The sequence below is a fragment of the Notamacropus eugenii genome, chromosome 5, assembly GCF_028372415.1.
Source record: "Notamacropus eugenii isolate mMacEug1 chromosome 5, mMacEug1.pri_v2, whole genome shotgun sequence".
NCBI classification, from domain to species: Eukaryota; Metazoa; Chordata; class Mammalia; order Diprotodontia; family Macropodidae; genus Notamacropus; species Notamacropus eugenii.
Genome location: NC_092876.1, coordinates 84,231,953 through 84,256,944, shown reverse-complemented (window position 1 = coordinate 84,256,944; position 24,992 = coordinate 84,231,953). Strand labels below are relative to the sequence as shown.

Below are 24,992 nucleotides of genomic sequence, written 5' to 3'. Positions count from 1 at the left end.
GCCTCAGTTTCTTTGGGTTCTTGAATTAGACTCCACATCCCAGAACTGAGCCTTGTCAGGTTCAGAGTGTGGGATCTGAAGATCATCCACTCTGGCACCTGACGACAGTGTGTTAGGAACCTCAGAGCTCTTGGACCAAGGCTGTCTTGGTTAGGTGCCATTGCTTTCCTATACTCCCAAGGTCCCCACCCTGAACTTTTCTCTACTTTGGTTGCCAGAGCCTTTTGGGATATAGGTGTCTCTGGCTCTCTGTTGTTCCCCTTGCTGGTTGTTTGCTCTGCTTATGAGTTCCTTTTCCTAAAGCCCTTAGGCTTCTAGATTTTTATAATGATTTGAGGCAGAAAAAGTTACTTACTACAGTTTTTCATTGGATTCTTTGATCATTTGTCAGTATAGTGTGAACTTTGGGGTTTTGCTGGAACAGGTATATATGGCTGAGTAGACTGCCTCTATTCTAGCACTCATCTTGGTTAGGGGTTTCTATTAGAAAACTCTGAGATAAAGGAATGCAGGGTTAAGGTAGGATTTTCCTTTAATTTTACAGTCATAAAGAAAGCTTTATTGTGTTTAAAAATGTAAAAGCAAATCTTGGTGCTATACAAATGCAGGCAACTGGGCTGGACCCCTGTCTTAATGAATGTATATTCCCACTAGCAAGTTACTCTTCCATATGTTTCATTACCTAAAGTACAATACTGTGGATGGAATTAGATAGTACTCATTAGATGGGAATGCAACATGCCTTTATGCAGCCATTTCTTCTTCATTACCTTAAATGTCCTACACACAAAGAGTTCTCTGGTTATGATTCTGAACAGAGGTTATCCACGGGCTTCATATAGGACACTGTGATCCTAACATGGTCTAGAACTCCAAATGTGTGGAAGTATATACAGACCCTGAAAGTTGCTACCAGAGCTATTATAGTATAACTTATAGGAAAGAAGGAATAAGAGACAATTTGGTGATATGGCCCAAGATTAGAAAAATAAAAACAAAATGAGAAAACCATCACTACCAACAAAATACCACTTAAAGATACCAAGTTGGGTAGCAACTTTTGTCAACTCTAAAATAAACCTATTTTAGAGAATACTATAATTACAAGGGTCTTTAATGATGATCAAGCTCAACCTTCTATCACATGCAGGAATTCCCTCTAGCCTTACAAGTGGTCATCCATCCTCTGCTTGAATATTTTCAGTGACAAGCAGGATGTTCCATTGCTGGACAGTTCTAATTGTTAAAAAGTTTTTTACTTCAATCAAAACCTGCATTTGTGCAACTCTGACCCAATGATCCTACTCTTGCTCTCTGGAACACTAACCAAAACTTCCTCCCTCTTCCACATGACAGCCTTCCAGGACAAGCTCTCCTATTTCCACTGAGTCTTCTTTTCTGGTGTAGTAAAAAGAACAACAGTATTGAGGTCAGAGAACTTGAGATTCAGTTCTGCATCACCTTAGAAGCAAGTCACTTCACTGCTCTTATCTGTAAAAGGGGCAATAATATCTGCCCACATACCTACACCACAGAGCTGTTTTAGGGATCAAATGTACTTTAGGAGCACTTAGTACCACACAAATGTGAGAAGTTTCAGCTATTCTAGAACTGAAATAAGAACTGACGGGAGAAAGAAGGACACATGCAGGAGCACCACCAATAGCAGGCCCTAGCAGCTGCTTGGCAGGTAGGGGGGATGGATGCACACAAATGCAGAAAAATACAGCCTTGGTTAAAACTCTTTTAGGCCAGCGCCTCATCAGTCTGGCAGACTCCCAGGGTCTAAACCAAAATGACATTAAATCTCAAAAGCAAAAGGACAATTATCTACAAAGCAGGGTTTCAATCTGGCAGAATCTCAAGCTGAGCAACAGTTTTGGAAAATCAGGTACTTTTTGTTGCTGGGGAAAAGATGAAGAGGTTAGAAAACAAAGGAAAGATAGATTCAGTCCATTTACTTAGGGCCTCACTTTTTTTTTTTTAATGGAGGTTCATGACACTGAAGCCATGAAGCCACAAGGTCCTGGTATCTGTTTTCAGTATCTCTCTTAAGAAATCCAAGGCAGGCTCAGATTCAATCCAGCTCAGACTCTGTCTAGCTGGGATTCTATCTGGCCCACTTGTGAACACAAGTGTCACAAATGCTTAGGTTCCTTAAGAGGCAACCCAAGATGGCAAATCTTTAATAAACTTTGTTTTCTTTGGCTTTAAAAAAAGAAAAGAAAGAAATCCAAGGCAGATCCCAATAAATATGAAGCAGAATCAAGATCAGGTTTCATATTTCTATGTACTGGGGTGTCAGTCATCCAAAAGCCTATAGAAGACTAGATTAATTGCAAGAAGAGAATGCATCAAATCCTTTTAGAAGCCATGCTTAACTTGGAAAATGTTTAGTGACAGTGCTGTTGTCTTTGGCACTTTTACATCTTGGATAACAAGTCTGATTTTTCAGGCAAACTTGGAAAGAGGGCTGGTTGGCAAATGAAGCAGGAGGAAGGGAGGGCATGGCTGCCATCTTAGAGCAATATTGGCAAAGGTTCTGGGAATATCATACTGCCCAGTGGTGAAAAAAACTGGGGTAGAAATGGAAGGACAATGATTACCCCTATCAGTTTCACCTATGAGAAAGAAAAGAGTAGCTGAGAGCTCCTCTCTATATAAACAAATTTCTGCTAGAAAACAGTTCAATGATTTTAAGGGACTTTATAGGTAGCATTTGCATCTATACAGAAGCTAGCTTCTCCTTTAAAGTCTCACAATTTGGCCACAGTTCTGTCTCCCAAGTAATTCCCAAAAATTCTCAGACTTTCTCAAGTGTACTTAGATCTATGATGAGCTATAGTTAAGTTCTCTTGATTTGGTACCAAAAAGTAAAACCTAAATCAACAAAATCCCTCATTGATGCTACTAGGTATTTGATTAAAGCTAACTTGTTTTCCTGTAGCAATCATAAAATGGGGGTGGTCTGCCAGTGAGTTAGAAACTGAGTCATTTCCACATTAAATTACACAGGTAGTTATAACATCAACTCCATAAGCAAAAACTCATAAGTATACATCCCAAAACAAATACCTCTGAAGTTACTCCCTCCTCTTCACTGTAAATAAACTGGTCACTTGTATAGCCACAAATACCAAGATGGTACCACCTTCCTCCTTCCATTCTCTCCCTACTATTGTTCTTTACCAGTGGGGAATTTCAAAAAGCAAGGCAGGAGGAGGAGGAGGAGACAAAGTCTATTAAGAAGCAGAGTCATGTACTGTGCAGGCTGGAAAAGGCCAGGGTTTAGGAATGCCCTCCTCCTTGTCAAAAGGCCCAACACATTTCCCCCCACAGGCACAGGTTGGAAATAAAAGGTGGCAGCTATCACATAAAGCATTTCTTTGAAAAGAAAACAATTCCTATTCATTGCCTTTGCTCTCTGGGTGCCTAGCTTTGTTCATTACCTCATAGGTTAAGTACATAATTTGTGAAGTGTTTTTAGTTAGCTTGTTTGTTTAAAAGTTAGTAGAAACCAAATGACTTTTTGTCCACAGTGCCAACTTTCCTACTCTTTACAGTTATTTTTAATCCCCTGGGTACAAATCCCAACTACTTGGTACCTTCTGTCCTATGTGACCCTGGGCAAGTCACTCATTTCTCTGAACCTCAGATTCCTCAACCAATCCATGTGCATTTACTAAGCACCTAATTTGTATCAGGCACAGTGCTGGAGATAAAAAGAATAAAACAGTTCCTATTCATAAGGAGATAGCAAGTACAAATTAAAATATATGCATCATAAAAATAAACTGCATGAACACAAATCAATACAAAGTATTCTGATACAAAGGAGTTATGGAGGGAAGGCACTCCTAATGGAGGGGATCAAGAGAGTGACTGAGCTTCACTGAGAAGGATGGGATCCATTCTCGGCTTGGAGGAATACAAGGGCAAAAGCTCAGACACTACAGAGGAGAAGCCATGTGTGAGCAGCAGAGAAAAGGCCACTTTAGCTTGATCAGAATTCTATAAGGGGAGGAAAGAAAAGGTGGGGGCCAGAATGTGCAGGGCTTTAGAAGCTAAATAGAAGAGTTTACAGTTTATCATAGAGTTAGTGGGAGGCCACTAGAGTTGATCTGAGTAAGAGAATTACATGGTCACATCCGTACTTAAGGAAAATTGCTGTTTGTCTTTTGTTCTTGAAGAGGACCAGCGACATCATGAGGGTGATGTCTAGACTTGTCAGTGAATTAGATTTAAATGAGGCAGAACTGTGCGAAGTGGTCAGCCTCACTGTCTCCTCCAGTCATCAGAGTCCAATGGCAAGACAAAAGTCTAGATGACCCATAAGGATCTTAAGGAAAATTAATCTGGCGGTGCTATGTAGGATGGATTGGAGGGTTGGGGAGACTTGAGGCAGGGGAACCAATTAGAATCTAGACAAGAGGTGATGAGGGTGTGAACTAAGGCAATAGCTGTGTGAGCGGAGAAAAGGAGTCAGATACAAGAATGTGGGGGCAGAAAGACAAAATGTGCCAATAAATTGAGTATTGTGGTATGAGGGAGGATGAGTGTTTTAGGATAGTACTGATTACAAATTTGGGAGACTAAAAGGATGTTGGTGCCATTGGAGGGAATAGGAGAGTTTTGAATGAAAGGAAGTTTTGGGGGAAAGATAATGAGTTCAGTTTTAGATATGTTGAGTGTAAGATGTCTCTGGAATATCTGGTTAATGATGAGAAATAGGCAACTGATGATGTAGGACTGAAGCTCTGGGGAGAACCTGAGGCTATGGACATGCATGTATGTGCATGTTTGTATGGATGTGTAATACATATCCCCTCATCAGGAAAACCCTTCACAGGGTTCTTCTTTTATAGGAGGCCAGCCATTCCCAATCCCCCCTAATTCTAATGTCTTCTCTTAGTTGATTATCTGCAATTTATCCAGACAGTTGTTTGCACATAGTTGCTTGTATGTTGTCTTTTCCATCAGACAGTGAGTTTCTTGAAAGCAAGGGCCTGGTTTTTCTCTTTCTTTCTAATCCCAGTGCTTAGCACAGGGCCTGGAAAATATTAAAGGCTTAATAAATTTTTACTGGCTGATTAACTATTGGGAGGATCAAATAATATAATATAAATGAAAGCATGTTATAACCATAAAGTTTCTACATAAGTGTAAGCAATTGTTACAGTTCTATTTAATGTGTTCATGTAGTTCCAGTGAATTTTGGACTCAAATTAATGGAAAAGAGATACAACTCAATAAAAAATATTTCTAGACACATGACTGAACAGGATCAAGAAACATACTTCCATCATGGAGAGTTCAGTTTAAGAGTTGTCACTCCAGCAGAACCTTCCCTAATACTTGAAAACAGTCTCTTCACTAGACGAGTCTATTACAAACCTTTGATAACTTGGGTAAACTGCAAAACTGCAACAATTGCAGCACACCCCCAGATATGCAAAAGAAGAAAAGTTAAAAAATGTAATATGTGTGTCTCTCTATGAATATATGTGTATATGTGTCCATATATATGCATATATACATGTATATGTTTATGTGTATATATATAAATGTGTGTGTGTGTGTGTGTGTGTATATTGCAAGTTTTACAGGAAAAAAACAATTATCTCCCTGATTCTTCCGCTTTTGTTTACATTTGAGTTTGCTTTGCTCTCTGATGTACCCCAGCTGTCACTGAAGAAGTTACTACTGAAGGTCACTGGTTTCCCAAAAAGGGGAAAAAATAGATTTCACAGGGTCTTCAGAATTCTGTTTTTTTTTTTCCAAAGGATCCTAGAAGAAATTCAAAACTGATACCAATAAACGGTCTTCATTCAAGCAATAGTGAAATTATGATTTAAAAATAAAACAGAAAAAATTCAAATCAAAATTTTTTGGCTTTCAGAATTTTGTGTCAGACCCACCAAAATAAACTTAAATATATCATTTCATTTCTTTGGATTGAAAAAAGGAAGGTTCCTCTTTCTTAGGAAAACAGAAGACAGAAATGCTCATCAATGAGTGGAAGAACACAGTGGAGTGAAATGGAAACACCTAAATCCAATATTCAATAAATCTATTTATTCAACACTTAGTAAGTGACCATGTCCCAAAAGTTCTAGTGCAATTAAAAAGTTTTAAGATGAAAATTATAGTAAGACCTTTGGAATATGCTGTATATTAGGCACTAATAATAATAACTGACATTTGTAGAGCAATTCAAATTTTATAACATGTAATACATTTCATTGCATGTGTGGTTCACAACAATCCTGTGAAGGAGGTATTACACATACATCCTCATTTTACAAATGAAGGATCTGAAGGCCAGAGCAATAAGGTAACTTGTTTTAAAACCTAGATTCCTCCTGCCTCTTAAGTCTGTTCCTCTATTTACTATACCCAGTTGCCACATATTTCTTTTATCTGATCTTCATAAAAACACTGTGAGGTATGTACGCAGAGCTGGTATTATTACACTATTTATTTTGCACGTGCTTTTATGTAACACATTTTCCTCAATAAAATGTAAGCTCTCTAAAGGTAGGTGCTGTTTCATTTCTTCCCCTGTATTCTCAATCTCTAGCACAATGCTTGGCATACAGAAGGTACTTAACAATCAATCATTAAGCATTTATTAAGCACTTCCTACTTGCTGGGCACTTGTTAAGTGCTACAGATACCAAGAAAAATGGGCCACACTTGGTCTCTGCCTACAAGAAGCTCCCATTCTAAGGAGGGAGACAGCAGACACATGGCAGATACATACAGAGGAGAATGGAAGAAACCTTAGAGCCAAGGCACTAGATGTGGGGGGGACTGAGAAAAGCCTCTCATCCGAAGTGGCACTACAGCTGAGTCTCAAAGGAAACCAGGGTTAGACTCTTAGGAGGAAAACCAGTGCAAAGGCACAGATATGAAAGAAGGAATGCATAAGGCACAGAAAGTGAGCCAGTATGGCTAGACTACACAGGGCATAGAGGGGAGAAATGTGCAGGAAGATTAGAAAGAAAGGACCAGTTTATGAAGAGTTTTAAATGTCAAAGACATTGATATTGATACTGATAAAAGAGACTCACTGGAGTTTGAAGGTGATATGGTCAGGCTGACTTGTGTTTTAGGGCAGGACCATAAACCCTTCCCCTGTCAAGGGGTCTGGATAAGTTTATGGACCTCCCTTAATTCAGGGGGTAAATAAACTTGTATGGGAAAAAAAAATTACATCTCAATTTTTACTAACGTTTACTGAATTTTAGCATTTCCTTCTATTACAAATGATTAAATAAAACATTATTTTGAGAAGGGAGTCCACAGTCTTCAACAGACTGCCATACAGGTCCATGACACAAAAAAAGGCAAGAACCTTTCTTTAGGAGAACTGTGGCAGATGGATTGGAGAAGGGAGGGACTTTAGGAAGGAATACCAATTAGGAGGCTATTGCAATAATCTAGGTGACAGGGCCTGAAGGAAGATAGTAGCTGTTTTACTAGGGAAGAAAAAGCAAGAAAGAAAAAGAAAGAAGATTTGCCATTTGATGAGAGTAAAGAGCCAAGAATGACACTGAAGTTGCAAACCAGGCAAACTGGAAAGACAGTTGTTGTTGAGCTGTTTCAACTGTGTCCAACTCCTTATGACTTCATTTGGGGTTTTCTTGGCAAAAATATGGTAGTGGTTTTCCATTTCCTTTTCCAGATCATTTTACAGATGAGGAAAGTGAGACAAACAGGGTTAAGTGACTTGCCCAGGGTCACACAGCTAGCAGTGGCTGAGGCCAGATTTGAACTTCCTGACTTCAGGCCCAGCACTCTATCTATTGTACCACTTAGTTGCTGGAAAGATGATAAGTGCCCTCAAAAGTAATAGAGAAATCTATAAGACAGATAGGTTTGACAGAAAATTTAAACTCTATTTTGGACATGTTGAGTTTGGGATGCCCATGGGATATCCAGTTTAAAATGTCCAATGGGCAGTTAGTAACATAAGACTAGAGCTCAATCAGTAGAGAGACTAGGGCTATATACAGAAATATGGAAATTATTTACAGAGAGATAAGTGAACTCATGGCAGCTGATGTGAGCAGGGAGAAAGAAAGAATAGAGGGAAAAGAAAGGAGAGCCCAGGACAGAGCCTTGGGACACACTCACAATTACTGGGCATGATATGGGTAAAGATCCTGTGAGAGACAAAGAAGGAACTATCAGATAAGTAGGAAAAGAAGCAAGAGAAAAGTGTTACAAAAATTCAAAAAACTGAGAACATTCAGGAGACGGTCCACAGTATCAAATGCTACAGAGAAGTCACAAAGGATGAGGGCTAAGAAGAGACTTAGATTTGGCAGTTAAGAGAACACGAGTAACTATGGAGAAACCAGTTTCAGCTGAATGGCAAAATTAGGAGTTTAAAAGAGAGTATTTATTACACCATTTTTTTACACAAGCAGACTGAGGCTTGAAAAGATTAAGTGATTTTACCTATAGTCATAAATATAAGAATTGACTAATATAGTTGATAGAACCTACTCTTCTGGCTGCAGTATTCTATCACTGACTTATTCCTAACTAAAGCAGCACTATCTTTTTTTTTTAAACAGTTTTCAATTTATTTATTTTTAGTTTTCAACATTCATTTCCATAACTTTTAAATTTTTTCCCCTTCCCTCCTCTTCCCCCCATCCCAAGAGAGCATGCAATCTGATGTGGGCTCTAAGGCAGCACTCTCTCTACACAATGACGGACACATGGTATGAACTTAATAAATGCTTGTGACAGACTAAATTTCCAAATCAAATCTCTTCTCAAATGTCAACGTCCTTCCCAATTGGGACAAACAAGAGAACCATATTTTTCTTTCTTTTAAAAAAATGATTAAATAATATTAAAACATCAAAACAATGAATTAAACTAGCTTGGCAACCATTAACATTAAAATAAATGCATTTTAGTGCATAAAATGTCATAATAATTTGCAAAGTAAACGTAAAGACTTTTGTTACTCTCTCTAAATCTCTATCAGATTTGTCTCTTTGTTTCCATTAACTTTTCTTTTCCTGTAATAGTACATCTTCTGGGACAGTTCTGTTCACTCATATCTTTCAAACCTCTCCAGAATAAGCTATACTCTACACCTTATAGGAAAGGCGACTGTATTACCTGGGAGCTATCTCATTTCACTTTCTGGCCAAAGGAGTTACGGAAAATGGCTTCCCAACAAAGGGGAGTGATGGTAGAAGAAGTAATCAATAACAATTTAAAACACAGAACATCGGAGCAGAAATCACGTAAGAAATCATTTAGGCCCTCTCAAGTCTCCTTCATCTTACCACTTCTTTTGGGAAGGATAAAAATCAACTTAAAAAATCCACTGGCACTCCCTTGAGTAGAAGTATAGCAAATATCCCAACAGGAACCCAATGTTTACATTCTCCTCCTGAGATATGTCATTAAATCAAATGTTCACATTAATTAGACATTGTTATTTTTAAGTTCCAAAAGACCCCAACTGTCAAGTTTTAACCCCAAACTAGTTTTTACACCCAAGTTATAAATGGGACTATTAAACCAAACATTAGTATTGTGCTAGAATAAGCGCTTCTACCACAGTCACCTGCTCAGAAACAACCAAGCCAGCAGACCTGTAAAACATTTAAAGAATAATTTGGAGCAAATGATTAAAGTATGTGCTTTTTAAAAAATATGAATAAGAGATTGCATTGCTGCATATGATGTACTTAGAATCTCCTTGTTTAGTTGTCTCTCCCACCACCTTATGACTGAAAAGCTCTAGAGAATGCTGTCAGCAGAGGTACTCCTCCAAAAACAGAGAATGAATATGCCTACACTCCTTCAATGTAATACCCTTTCTGTACTTTAGAAAGCTAAGCTATTAAGTAGCAAGAGAGAAGCTTTAGCCTGTGCAGCAGGATGTTTCTAAAGAAAACAGTCTTACTGGAAAAGAAAAGCAGTAGAATAGTACCAGCAGCCACCACAGATGTGGCAACTGCCCTAACACAGGACTTGTGGGTTTTAGAGGTAAGAGACAAACCTACTGCTCCATCAGAATCAGTATCTCAGAGGACCATTTGCATTTGTCAGTTATACCAGTGGAACGGAAGGCTCTGGAAACTCACTGCCCAAACCCTGGCTCAGAACACTGTCCTGTGTTAAGGTTTTTTTAGTTGAATATTTCTGGGTTTCTATTCTTTATGGGGCTTTATGCTACTGCTCAGTGGATAAAAAGAAAATCTTTGTAATAAAGAAATTTATAGGCCAGTACTAGGAATAAGTGTATAAATAAATATAATCCAAAGATTACAAAAGTGCAGAAAATAGATACAAGATACTATACAGCTTCAGAAATTTTTAGGTATTTTTTTGGTAAGAATATGAAGGCATGTCTGGTGAAACTCCTCTTTTCAACTGAATAAACATTTTTTAGGTACCTATTGTAGTATAGGGTTGTTAACTGCAAATTGTAAATTTACAGATGCAAATTAAACTGCCAGGGCTAAATGTGTATGGTAACAGGATTACCACTACAAATAATGAAATGAAATCATCAATTTGGGTGCTGTCTCCACCAATGCAGATCATTGTACCCTTTGCAGTTCCGGTCCATTCCTCCACTAAATATCTACCCCAAATCTTGTCCTTGATAATATCTTTTACACCATTTCCTGCATGCAAATAGTTGGTAATATGCTTTCTTACACTCACTACCATGGGTCCTTCCATTCTCTTTTGGGTCCCCAGAAATGATGATCCTTTAAAAATGATGATGTTCCATGATTCACAAATCAGACAGCATAATCAGAGATTTTGACAGACAGATTTTTGCAGCAAAGAGAAGCTCAGATAAGATACTAATTTCCAAAAGTGATACCACCCAACCTCTTTCACTTACTAAATCAATCTCTAGTGCCTGTCTAAGATATGTATGTTGATGAATTAACTCAATGGTAATGGTCTGCCCATACAAATGCACACACAAAGGAAATGTGCACTCTTCATCCATTTGGTTCTCCCGGTGTGAAATGCTAGACAGCCTTTTAAGTGACTGCATCTCACAGAGAAGGCAATGTCAGTGTTCTAAGACTCAATGTAATAAGCATGATGTTATTCGTAAAAAGGAAAACCTAAGGAACCTCCCCATCTATAGGGAATCCATCTCCCACCTTCCACTCTGACTTTGTACTTTGACTTTATATGATCAAAAAAACCCAACACCAAAACATTTGATACCATACAGCAAAATGAAGTTGAAGGCTCTCCTCCACACATATTAAGATCATACATGATTCAACGTGAGAGAAGGGGCAACTAGGTGGTACAGTGGATAGAGCACCAACCCTGGAGTCAGGAGGACCTGAGTTCAAATCCAGCCCCAGACAATTACTAACTGTACGACCCTGGGCAAGTTACCGTTCTCCTCCCCCACCGTAAGTAAATAAAATAAATGCAACAGAGAATATTAACCTTTTGAGTATCAACATTAAGTAAGGCACAAAATAGAGAGACCTGCATTCAAAGGTGTTTTCCAGTGTCAGGGAGAATATTCTGCTCAAAGTCCAAATAGTGATTAACAATAATAGGCCATTTAAAATTTACAAAATGCTTTGGAAGATCGCTTAAGCTTCAGAATTATCTTTACAACACTGGCAGTGGACAGAGTAATCTTTATTATTATTCCATGAGGAAAGGAGGCTCAGAGAGGTCAAGACCAGTAAACTAATAAATCTAGGACTTGAACCCTGTACAAGAGTGCAGGGATGATGTGTTATCTAGACTTTACATTCTTCCCAGACGAACTGTATTGACTCCAAGTCTAGTGTTTTCTATAAACTACCTCCATTCAAATGGATCTGGGATCCCCCGATTTAGTAGTTCCCAGGGATGCTCTTGTCTGTGTCTATCTAAAAATTTATGACAGGGACTCAGGTAGCCAAGATAACAGTCTTTGAAGTATGTGAAGGACAGCTGTATGGAGGAGTGACTAGAATTGTTCCATTTGTCCCTGGGAAGGCAGAACCTGGAGCAATGGAAGTTGCAAAGGGATAAATTTAGAGCCTGATGTCAGGAAAAACTTACTAATAATTAGAGCTCTCCAAAAAATGGAACGGACTTCCCCTCCTTGGGGGGTCTTCACGCAGAGGCTACCTATCAGACTACTCCTCTGTCTCCTTTGCTGGATCCCCCTCCAGATCACACCCTCTAACTGTAGGTATCCACAGGGCTCTGTCATGCCTCCTCGTCTCTTCTCCCTCTATACTATTTGTTGAACTCATCAGCTTCCACTGATTTAATTACCAACTCTATGTTAATAATTTTCAGATCTACTATCTTGCCTCAACCTCTCTGCTAACCTTCCATCTCTCATCTCCAACTGCCTTTCAGACATCTCTTACTGGATGTCCAGTAGACATCTTAAAACTCAATATGTTCAAAACTGAATTCATCTTTTCCCCTACATCTTCTCCCCTTTCAAATTTCCCTACTAGTGATGAGGGCACCACCATCTTCCCCATCCCTCAAGCTTACAACTTAGTTGGCATTCTTGACTCCTTACAACCATTTACCCCTTCACCCCCATATTCAATCTGTTGCCAATACCTACTGATTTCATTTTTGCAAAAGCTCTAGAATATACTCCCCTTCTGTCCTCTGATATTCTCCCCTCTCACCTTGGTGTAGGCCCTCCCTTGGACTACTGCGGTAGTTTACTGGTGGGTGTGCCTGCCACAAGTCTTTCCCCATTCCAATCCAACCTCCACTCAGCTGCCAAAGTGATTTCCCTAAAGTACAGGTCTGACCATATCACTCCCCATTTAATAAACTCCAATGATATCCTATCACCTCTAGGATCAAACAAAAAAAAAATCTGTTTGGAAAGTCCTTTATAAGCTATCCCTATCCTCCTCCATCTTCCATTCTTCAGTACAATAATACTGGCCTTGCTTGTTCCATGAACAAGGCACCTTATCACCAGGTTCAACTTTTACAAGACACTTCTCCTGATCCCTCTTAATCCCAGTGCCTTCCCTCCATTAATTATTTCTATTTATCCTACATACAGCTTGTTTGCTTGCTGTCTCTCCCCTTCACCCCCCATTAGATTGTGAGTTCTTTAAGGGCACAGACTGTCTTTTGTCACTTTTCTGTATTCCTAGAGTTTATCACAGTGCCCGGCACATAGTAGGTGCTTCATATTTACTGGTTGATTATGCCTTGGATGCATTAAGTAGGAAGGCAAAAAGATCTATTATTGTTACTAGGTCAACAAATAGCTGATGGCACATAAGTAACTGGTATCTTTTTTCATATGAGATAAATGGAATGTACTTGAAGGGATGGACTTCATAGTCCATCCCTTGCACTTTTAGGCTACTTATAATTTTCACATTCTATCTTCAGAAACAGACAATGAAAATTACATCCTAACTGGTCTTACAAAATTATAGAGAAAAGAAAACTCCTGACTGGGAAGGATAGGATTTCTCTGCAACCACAGGGAAGCTGGCATTCCTGTTCTCCCCAACCTATATAGTAGGAAAAAGGCTCATATCTGTTGCTTCAGAAGTAGCATTAATCCCTAGACAGTGTAATATCTCACACTCTCACACACACACACACACACACACACACACACACACACACACAATATCACACCATAGGAAAACCTTGGAAACACATGCTCCAAAGGGTTGGATCCTCCATCCTTGCTTTCTTTCTACACTAGAAAAAGTGAGTTTCCATGCTGCCCGAGTTGCAGCCCCCACATGAAATACCCAGAGTGGAGGCGAAACAGCTTGATCAGGACAACTTGGGAAGGGAGGTTAGATTTGTTAAAGAGAAAAGTGAATCTTAAAAGAGATCGGGGATTTTCATTACTGCTTCAAAAGAACTAAAATTCTGCTTGTGGTCTTACTAATCAAAACCTCTGAGGTTGGACCCTCACCGTTAACAGTTAAAAGGAGGGAGAGACATTGAAATCCACTGCATTATTTGAACTCTTCCTAGAAAGGAATACCAGGATACAGCTTCCATAAGCACTTTGGGGAGAAAGGCTGGGAGCAATTCTAAAAACTCAAGCACTTAGAGCCAAATGAAGTGGGACACAGAAATGGCAAAGGGAACTCTTGGCAGTGAGCTTCAGTACATGGGGCTATCTTGCCAAGGGCCAAGTGCCACAGACAGACCCAGCAGGATGCAGATTACTCAGACTTTCTAAAAGAAGCCAGGTTCCTTAGCCCTGTAAGGCTGCTTCATTTCATCTCTTCTGATTAAGACTCACTCATTAGCTCCTGCCTACTCCCATAAGCCTTCAGCTGACTCAGGTCACCCTCAGATAAACACACTGAACTGCATGAAATCATACAGAAGAGCCATTTCCAGTGAAGATAGAACTTTTTAAAAAATTTTTTGGGCTGAATCTGACATTCAAAGTTGGACATGTTACCTCAGGTCAAGAGAAGTTAAACCAAAATCAAGAGAAACCTGCCATTCTGCAGCTTGGTTAATGGTAATCACATTACCTGAAAAGAAAAGCAATCATTTATTAATTAAAAAGAGATAGTCAAAGGTAAATTCAACTTGGAAATAAGGTAGTATTCCCCAAAATGCAGTTAATGTTGCAAGTTGTGAAGTAGACATTATTTCCCCTCCCCCCCAGAGCCCCTGGGTTGAGAAATGTCTGTTGAGTTTCTAGGCACTTACTGTTAGTGGCTACACTTTCTGTTGTACCCCTTTGCCTAGCAGCTGCCTGGGCCCCCCTCTCTGTTGTGCCCCCTTGCCTAGCAGTACCTAGGAACCCCTGTCAAAACTGTTCTGTGAAAAATGTGTGCTATTGGAACCACAAGGCTGTACTGGGAGGTGCTAAGATGCTTAAAAGGCACACACACCTTTGTTCAGGGCTGCCTCTTCGAACGACAGCCGCCGGCTGATAAAGACACTCCCAAATTCTCAATTGACTCTTGCCTGTGCCTGTCTCAGTCTGTCCATTTCAGTTGCATTACCTTGGGCAAGTCATATAACCTTTTTGGGCCTCAGTTTCTCCCCCATAAAACGAATAAATTGGACTTGAAGGTCTCTGAGGTCCCCCTTCTGGCTCTAGAGTATCTTTCCTATCATGTATGAACGATATCTTATAGCCCGAAAGAAAGTATCTTCATAGTCCGTCCTCTCAAGCACATTCGCTATATCTCGCACACAGCCCCTAGCAGCTCTGGCACTTGTGCTCTATAATTACGTCTGCTTCCAAAGATGAGCTGTTCCATATAAATAAAGTGCTCATGGACCATGAATGAGCAGACCTGCTCTGAGAAAACCGTCCCAATCAGCTCAACTGAGAGCTAGTGTGATGGTCACACAGGAAGCACTCTGGACAGAGCTCCTTGGGGAGAAAAAGAGAAACGCCACCAGATAGCAGTTATTCTCCCTATTGACATATTCTATTTACAGAAAACGCTGAAATACCGAAGTAAGGCCAAGTTGTGGGCTTTAACCAGCTTCATCCCTGTCAGTGTATTAGTAGAAGCCTACTTGCCCATACCAGGCAAATAAGCAGGCTGCCTGCCTCAAGGGCACATTTGACCTGATTACATTTTAGAGTGTGGGGACTGTGATTCCAATTGACAGAGATTAGCAGGGTCAATGAATCTGCTAAAACCAGAATCTTCTTGGGAAGGGGCAAGAAGTTAACCAAGCAAGGGAGTTTTCAGTCTGCTCAGTAAACAGGTGTTCCACATCAGTTTTTTTTTTCTTCTGATGTCCAGAACAAAAACTAGATACAACTAACTGGAACAAACACATCAGCAGACGTTACTTAACAGGCGTTACTTTTCCATAAAACTTACAATTGAAGGATCAAAGAGAATTCAAATCCAGGGTCTTGAAACTCAAAGTTCTAATTAGTCATCCCCAGCTCCCTAATTAGTCATTTTCAAATAAAGGTAGCTATTAACCCTATACCACCTGAATGTTATTAGTGAGAATAACATTCAGCCAGCCCCACCCATGGCTCAGCCATTTTTCAGTCGTGTCTCTGTTAAGATTCCTTTTTGGGTTTTCATGGCAGAGACACCAGAGTGGTTTGCTATTTCCTTCTCCAGTTCATTTTACAGATGAAGAAACTAAGGCAAACAGGATTAAGTGACTTGCCCAGGGTCACACAGCCAGTAAGTATCTGAGGAGGGATTTGAACCCTCAGTGCTCTATCCACTGTGCCACTTGCTTCTACTTAGAAGATGTAGTACAATAAGCCAAAAACTCTGACTGAGTCCCTAGACTGCAGTCTGACTGAACAAATTCCACTGCTAACTTATTACATCCTCTCCTGAGGAACTATCAAAGATCATCAATTTGAGGCAGTGTCAAAACTGAATTGGATTTCCTACCCAATTATACTATTTCTCTCACCCATTTTCACTATGGCCCAAAGAATGAAAAAGCATGTCTAAACAGTATCTCATAAGGCCAAAAAATAAAACCAAACCCAAATTATAATTTTCCACGGTAACTACAGTAAAGAACTTAACAGGATAACAGGATCAGCTTTTCTGAAGAATGTTTCAACAAGAGACAGTGATTTGGTTTCAGGGAAGAAGGCAGACTGCCAGGGCTTCTGGTTTGCTTTAAGGAATCTCAATAGTTTGCCCCTTCAAATGGATTGAATGTTCCTTAGCTTCCCCCCTCCCCAGCTCAGCCTCAACCTCTCCCCATCTTTCTCTTCCTTACCCAAACATTGAAAATTTGTACAGCTCATTGAGATTGTGGGATAATATAATCCCACAGCCTTGTTCAAAGCTAGTTGGATTTCAGAATCCAAAAGGTTGCAGTAACACAGTGACGGTTTTTGTTAACAGCCAGGGAACTTTACCCAGTACTTTTCCTCTAGCTACTATGCAGTCAAATCATTATTCGAACAATCTAGAGAGAGAGATTTAGAATTAATAATTTATCACCTGCTTCTACTGCAATGTAGAAGTAGAGAAAATAGGACACTTTGGCAGGAGAAAGCTGCTGCTCAAGGCTCACAGTTATAATACATTCCATTAGTCATCTATCTACTGCACTCTGAATCAGGGGCCTAGTGGACACATAAAAGAGGGGAACAATACAGATAAAATGTCACCTAGAGATGCTCTTTTTACTGGTGGAACAAAATGGATGCACTTCTGAAACACAATACTTTTTCAGTAGGAAAAAAAGACCTTTCTGGGTTCCTGAAATTAGGTTGGCCTCAATTTTTTCCCCAGGTTTATCTTCTAGAAATGATATCCTTCTTACATGTACATACTAGTCAAACTGGACTTCTCAATATTCTCTATCCATGCCTCGGTTCCTCCCTCAGCCCCGATTCCCCACTCCAAATCTAGCTGTCCAATGGCTATTCTCCAAAATCCAGCTCAAACATCATGTCTTCCATAAAGTCTGTGCCCTCCTCCTCCTTCCTCTTTTTACCAGTCAGAAGTGATCTCTTCTTCCTTGTAGTTCTATAACATTTTGCTTGTATCTCTTCTCTTTATTCATGTCTAAAGTCTGTTCCTTGAATGTAGAGACAATCTTTGTATCCTCCACAGTCATGTAAGTAGCAGGAGCTCAATAAATATCTATTAAATGAATGCTAGGATGGGTTGCGGACCTTAAAACATATTATCTCTATCCAAGTAAAGGATTCAGAAAGGCAGATGCCTCCTTCTTCCCAGTGGTTATTAACAAAATCTTAATTCTCTAGGGTAGAAATTAAAAAAACAAGAGAATGGCAACTTCAACTAAGAGAAAGAAGAATTGTCTTTGAAACAGGGAGGCTTTTATGAATACGAAATTTTATAGTGATGGGTTGTATGCTGATAGGTATGCTGTAGATACAGATTCAGACATTTCAGTATAGTGATACATGTGGAAACAGCAAGGAAGCAGCCAGGGATAGAGTGCAAGGCCTGGAGTTAGTAAAACCTAGGTTCCAATCCAGCCTCAGACACTAACTGTGTGACTTTGGGTAAGTCACTTCACCACTGTTTGCCTCAGTTTCCTCAACTGTAAAATGGGAATAATAATAGCACCTACTTTCAAGGCTGTTGTAAAGCACTTAGTATGACTTGCCTATCATGAATTAGGCACTACACAAACCCTTTGTCATTGTTCAGTCATTTCAGTCATGTCCAACTTTTGGTGACCCCATTTGGGGTTTTCTCGGTAAAGTGGAGTGGTTTGCCATTTCCTTCTCCAGTTCATTTTACAGATGGGGAAACTGAGGCAAACAGAGTTAAGTGACTTGCCCAGAGTCATACAGCTAGTAAGTGTCTGAAGCCACATTTACATTCAGGAAGATGAGTCTTTCTGACTCCAGACTGGGTACTCTATTAAATTATTCTACCATCTTGAGGTGTTTCTCAAGGAACTTATACTAAATTGGTTTTACCCAATCATTTCACTCTACTTCATCTGTAAATTAGATATGCTCTCAATCCAGCTTATCTGAGGCTCTCCTTGACTACTCAACTCTAAATGTTCTCTCTCTCCTCCCTCCTCTGCACTCCTATGACATTCACTTAGCATCTGTACCACACAACGTAGTACTAAATTATAGTCTTGTACTGCTCATTATGAGCAGTAAATTTTGTGAGGGCAGGGACTAAGCTAAGGGCTCTGGATTTATAAACAATGAGCCTGGGTTAGAATACAAGCTCTGCAAACAGATTATTTCAGAAACAATTCCTAGTAAGAAGAAAAAATTTAGAAACTTGAAAGTGAAACAATTTATGAAGCATCAAACTACCTAGGTCTGTGGCAAGTGGATAACTGGCCAGCTTTGAAGCTAGGAAAACTTGGGTTCAAAATCTGCCTTTGACACAAAGAGGTTTTGTGACCCTAGCCAAGTCACAACCTTTTAGTGTTTTAGGTAATTCTCTAAGACAATGAGTTGCAGAGAAGATGCTCAATTGCCTTGAAAAAAGGAATTTCCTCACTTGAGAAGCCTCTACACAAATGAAATCATCTGTCTCTACCCCCAATTTAATGAAAAGCTGGAGAAAAAAAGAGAAAAATGGGGAATTCATGAACCAAATTCAAGTGGAGACTCTTACCAGACCAATTGTAAATCTAATTAATCTCTTTAAACAGGTAACTTTAGTACTGATTCCCAGAGTCAACTATCTCAAGAAAAGGTACCAGAGAGGTGACTAGCAATGATGATAGTTGCCATCTCTTTGCTAGCTTTCAAAAACGGTACATAATTTGAATCACCACTGTAAACATTCAGAATAGAACTTTTAACAAGGGGAAAATGCCACAGTACAGCTTTCAACCGAAACAAATGCATTTAAAGGACTGACCTAACATCTACCCAGAGAACTGAGTCTCCATACCTTGCTGCAGTACTACTTCAGGTGAGCATCTCTAATATGAAACACTATCTTGAAAGCATTTTGTAAACTTTCAAATACCATATAATATAGCTATGGTCCTGAATAAGTGTTCTGGGAGAGGCAGTCACCTCTAAAAGGGAAAATAATCAGGTAAATGCCAGCTGGGTTCCCCAGTAGTTACATGAAGACCTTCAGTAGTCTTAAAAAATCACTGACTTGGGTTCTCTCTCTGATACTGACTCCCTGAAGGACCTTGGAATTTCTCCTTTTTTTCTGAAAGGCAATGGGATTACATAGGTCACATACTTAGTAAGTGACAAGAGTCTGAGGCTGGATTTGAACTCAGGTACTCTTGACTCCAGGGCCGGTGCTCTATCCACTTCACTACCTAGCTGCCCTAGGATCTTAGAAGTTCAGAGCTGGAAGAAGTTATCTAATCAGTTCAGACCAGAAGAAGAATTCCTTCTGCACATTTCCTACAAGGTATTATCTGGAATATCTAGTCAAAATGGCTGCCTAAACAGGAGGCAGACTACCCAACTCCCAAATATCCATTCCTCCAAAACCCTAAAGTTCCCTTCAGAATAAAATTCAATAAAAAAGCTGTAGTGACTTCTTCCACCCTAGAAATGGAAGAAAAAAAATTGGCCAGAAGGCTACAGTAATAAAAAAGGGAGCCAATAAGCAAAGCCATGGCCAGCATCAGTACAACCACAGCCAGGTCTTGAATAGTCTGCAAGTCTCCACATCCACAGGAAGCAAGAGTAGAAGATTCCTCTGAGAAAATCCCAGGGTACTCAGCAAGTTCTAGGATGAAGATTTTGAAAGTAAAGGAGTACTGCAAAGGCAGTAGGCACCTCACAAAGGAAAAGTCCCAGGAATGTGACAGCCAAAATTCAGAGCTGTTTGCATCAAAGAAAAAATACCGCAAACAGCCAGAAAGCAGTTTTATTTTACTTTGCCACCTTTAGGATCACAGAACACCTGGCAGCTTTAACTCTAATTGGGAGAAAATACAGTATTCCAAGAGGCGGCCAAAGGAAAAAAAACGGCTCACAACCAAGAATAACTTACTTGGCAAAGTCAAATGCAATCCTACATGGGGGAAAAAATGGACCTTTAATGGAATAAAAGACTTTCAAGCATTTCTTATGAAAAGACCAGAGGTCAGAAGGAATTCTGAAATACAAATGTAGGAGAATCCAGGAAAACCTAAAAAGGAAATGATGAAAAAAATTATTTCAGAGAATCCTGGGTAGTATGAACTGATATAGAGTGAAATGATCAAAAGAAGGAAAACAATTTATACAAGGAAAAGGACACTGTAAAGATAAATAACTTTGAGAGACTTAAGAATTCTGATCAATGCAATGACCAACCCCTGTCTCTAGAGGACCTATGATGAAGCCTGTTCCCAACCTCCTGAGAGAGAGTTGATGGAGACATGGTGCAAGGATATATATCTCTGGACCTTGCCACCATGTGGATTCATTTTTGTAACAAAGTTTCCCCCTACTCTTTCAATTTTTAGTGGGAAAGGGGGGAGAGCATCAATGGGAGGGGTGACCAGTAGTAATGGCCAAAAAAAGACGTCCATTTTAACATTTTTTTAAAATGTCATGCACACACACACACACACAAAACAGCACAACCCTGTGACCCAGTGGTATTACTACTAAAGCTATACCCCAAAGGCACTGTGCTAAGCACTTTATAAATATGATCTTATTTGATACTCATAAGAACCCAAGGAGAGAGGTGCTGTTATTATCTTCATTTTACAGATGAGAAAACTGAGGCAGCATTGCCCAGGTTCACACAGATAGTGTTTAAGGCAGAATTTGAACTCACATCTTCCTGATTTCCGGTCCAGCACACACTTGTGCCACCTCAAGGCCTCAGAAATTGATACAGCCCTTAAATATTAGCGAAGCGTTTTACCCATTATCTCATTTGATCCTCAAAGTACAAGGCCATCTGTCATCAACTGCTAGACTGTGAAGTGCTTTTCACTCTCTAGTACTCCATCTATTTCCAAATTTCTTTCACAATATACTGTCTAGCATAGTTTGAGGAAATAAGATTTTCTTTTGTGCTGAATCATTACACATTTAATTTAAACATTCTCACTTAAGGCTGGAAATAGTGAGCTATCCCGGCAAAGCATCAACTACAGGAAAAATATATTTAGGTTAGGTGTACATCAATTGAAATGTTCTCCGCTATAATTATGCAAGCATCAACAAACAGAATAACAAGCAGAAGGCTGACGTTATGAAAATTGTTAAATAGGGTAATTATTTGTTTCTCATTATCACCATAACCACCATTCTTTCCCTTAAAATGTAACAGAAACCTCTACAATCATAGTATTAAAAAAAAAATGCCAATCGTTGTAGATTCTTGTATAACATCCCTGCACTGGTCTACAACTTCAAAAGGCCAAACTTGGGCCAGGAGACATGGCAGAGTTTTCCTAAGCTAAAATTTCTTTCTCAACTTCTCCATTTCATCCATCCCAGCAGAACACTGTCAATAAAACAAACAGCAGAAAGAACAGTGTTTTCCTCTGAAACGAAGCCTTCTCCGTACTGTTTGCCAGGAGGAAGCTCTCAGCTGGTAAAATGATATTGAGGAAGTAAGCACACCTTATTAAACCTTCAGTAAGGCAACCTTTCTATGGGAAGGCCGAAGGAAATTTTACTCTTTTAATCTGTTTGGATTTCAAAGTCCTTCAACTCCAGTCTTCTTACTCCCCTCCAAGTACTCTTCACCACTGGTCTCCTTGCCCTTCCTTGCCACAAGATACTCATCTCCCAACTCTAAGTATTTTCACTGACACCCTCTCACCCCTCACCTCCTCCCTCTGCCTGAAAACTCTCCCACGGCAGCTTCCCTGGCCTCCTTCAAGTCTCAGCTAAAGTCTCACCTTCTGAAAAAAGGCTTTTTTAATCTTCCTTAATTTTAGTGCCTTCCCTAAAACCATCTCTAATTGATCCAGTATATATCTTGTAGGTACATAGTTTTTTGTATGTTGTTTCCCCCAATTAGACTCCTTGAATGTAGGGATTATTTGGGGTTTTTGTCTTTCTTTGTGTCTCATGCACTTAATACATAGTAGGCTATTAAGAATGCTAACTGACTGACTGAGAAAGCTATCTTGAAATACTATAAAAAAAGCTATCTTAAAATAAATTTTTTTACCTAAATAAGCAAGAATTAAATTTGTATCTCAGGCAAGCAAAAAAATGAAATTATACCTCTTGGGCTCAGGTTACTTTCCTATTAACTAGCAAACTGTTTCTCTTTGCACTCTCCAACCCAGCCATCCTTTAAAATGGATCTAAGGGTCAACTAGATGGCACCGTGGATAAAGCACCAGTCCTGGAGTCAGGAGGCCCTGACTTCAAATCTGGCCTCAGATACTTAGTCATACACTTACTGTGTGAGTCTGGGCAATTCACTTAACCCTAATTGTTTCCAATAAAATAAAATGGACCTAGGAATTCACAAATGAAAATTTCACTTTATGACTATGAAACCCTTCGAATTATTAATTCATACCTGTTGATGAACACAAAGCACTGAGACAAAGACATGCATAAAACAGATGCAGGATTTTCAACCACTTTGCAGGTCTTTGCCAACAACTTCCTGATAAAATCCAGGAACCAGGGTCTAATTTGACTTTCAACTTCTTTTCCATGGTCTTTATGACAGGAAGAAACAGGACTCTGGAAAGACATCAAGGAAGAGAAATTACCGGCCAAGTAATTAATAATTTGTTTCTTAGGAAAGTGAACTAAAAAAAGAATATGACAGATTTGGAGAAGACGAAATCCAAGTTTTCCTTTCTTCCTCATTTCCACCAATAAATTTTAAAACTTTATAACTGTATGAGCTTTATAACATATCTTATAATTACCAGGATAACAACACAGCAAGGGATATGAAGCAGAGTCATTATAACAGGTAGGCATTTCACACCTAGTTCCTCTCTAGTCATTATCTAATAGTAAATCAGCACCTTTGTCCTTTTCCTTTCATGAACCACCCTCCACCCACACATCTTCCTTACATCTTTGTATTCATTACTTTAAAAAAGAAAAACATCCTAGTAATATTATGAGGCTTTAATGAGTTCTGAAGAAGCATTCAAAATCTATTCCAAATGTGCAGCTGTCAACCCAGCCTGGCAAGCAGCACAGGTTGGCAAACCCAAACATCACTAAGCTTAGCAAATGTGCTAAGCACACAGGGAGACTGTCATCACTTTGCTATCTGTGCTGGCTAGTACCAGTGAAAAAAGATTCAGGGTGCTACAGAACTAAGTTACAGCCAACCCAAGGCAGATTTTCACTAAGCACCAGGCACCTTGAGAAACTAGACTCTCTCATTCAATGCTTTGCTCCCAATGAGTTTCCAAATGTGATCTTGGCTAAGGATGGTGAGGGGAAAAAGCAGGGGAATGATACTTGGGAATTCAGAAACTCTACCAATAACTTATCTGGCCTACCCGATATAACGGAGAGCCAAAGAAAACACCAGCATCAAACCACCAACCTAGAATTTAGTAAGGGGTCTCTGTGTAACTTATGACTCATCTCCTACAGAAAACCTATCCAGATTATCCCCAGTTTCTAGGGCTCTTCCCAGCATAAATTACTTTGAAGATCATTTGTATTTAACTTTCTGCGCAGATATTGTTCCCCCAAATAGAATATAAGTTCCCTGAGAGCAGGGATTGTTTACTTTTTGTCCTTGAATTCCCTGAGCCCAACATAATGAGTCACAAACTAGGTACTTAATAAATACTTGTTACTTGTTGAATTGAATTACCTACACAGGCCCATCAAAAAAAAAATTCTTCCATTAGTGATGTGGGTGACTCAACACCTATCAACAGTACCTTGAGAGTGGGCGAGTGTGGGCATTGTGAAAATGAATAGTCTTCAAAGCAGAGAAACAGGAGTAATTAGCACCATCAGGTTGACAGAGGTGGTTTAGAGGCTCAACATTTTGCACAATGAAACTAAGAGGCAGGGGCTAATTACACTTAAACACCAAAATAAGACTTTCCTGTAAAACCTACAACAGAGCCAAAAGGCAGAAACTGTTACTAGAATCAAGGCAAGAACTTTCTGACCAACAGCGGAAACCATAAAGCAGGCCACTGAGGCATAAAAGGATAATTATTCTTAAAGAAGAATTCAAAGGGTAAAAACCTGGGGAGAAAAGGCACACCCCCCCACAGTGGAACCCACAAAAGCTTATAACACTTCAGGCATTCGGGGCATAACAATCACACCCAAGATAAAAGCGCTCTGTTGCAGCAGCTGTTCTGAAGGAGCAGGGGGTAACGTTTACTTAAGACTTTAGGTTGATGGGGGATGTATCGTAGTTCAGTCTGTCAGCTACATACGTGGAACTCCATTTATGTACTCAGCGATAAGATAAGTTTGAAGGGCAAAGAATGCCTGAAACAGCCTATTCAGCGGGTCTTAGTAATCAAGAACAAAGCCCTCAGAACACCAACAAAAAACCAGCCAACCCCCCAAAACCCACCACCACTGCACAGCTCAAAGATGTTTGGGAAAGTTACAGAACAGACTGTCATGAACGGTTCTGCTTATGTTT

General features: G+C 39.6%; 1 protein-coding gene across 3 annotated transcripts in view; it reads right to left on the bottom strand.

Annotated features, from left to right (window-relative positions):
• KIAA0319L (KIAA0319 like) overlaps positions 1-24,992 on the bottom strand; it is an 81,391-nt gene that overhangs the window by 55,338 nt on the left and 1,061 nt on the right. For 2 of the 3 annotated variants that reach the window (XM_072610074.1, XM_072610075.1), the window contains exon 2: positions 22,920-23,089. In XM_072610074.1, the coding sequence (XP_072466175.1) occupies positions 22,920-23,061 (142 nt within the window). In that variant the 5' untranslated portion in view covers positions 23,062-23,089. Of the gene's footprint in view, positions 1-22,919; positions 23,090-24,992 lie in introns of those variants that run through there. The other variant, XM_072610076.1, reaches the window with a different exon arrangement.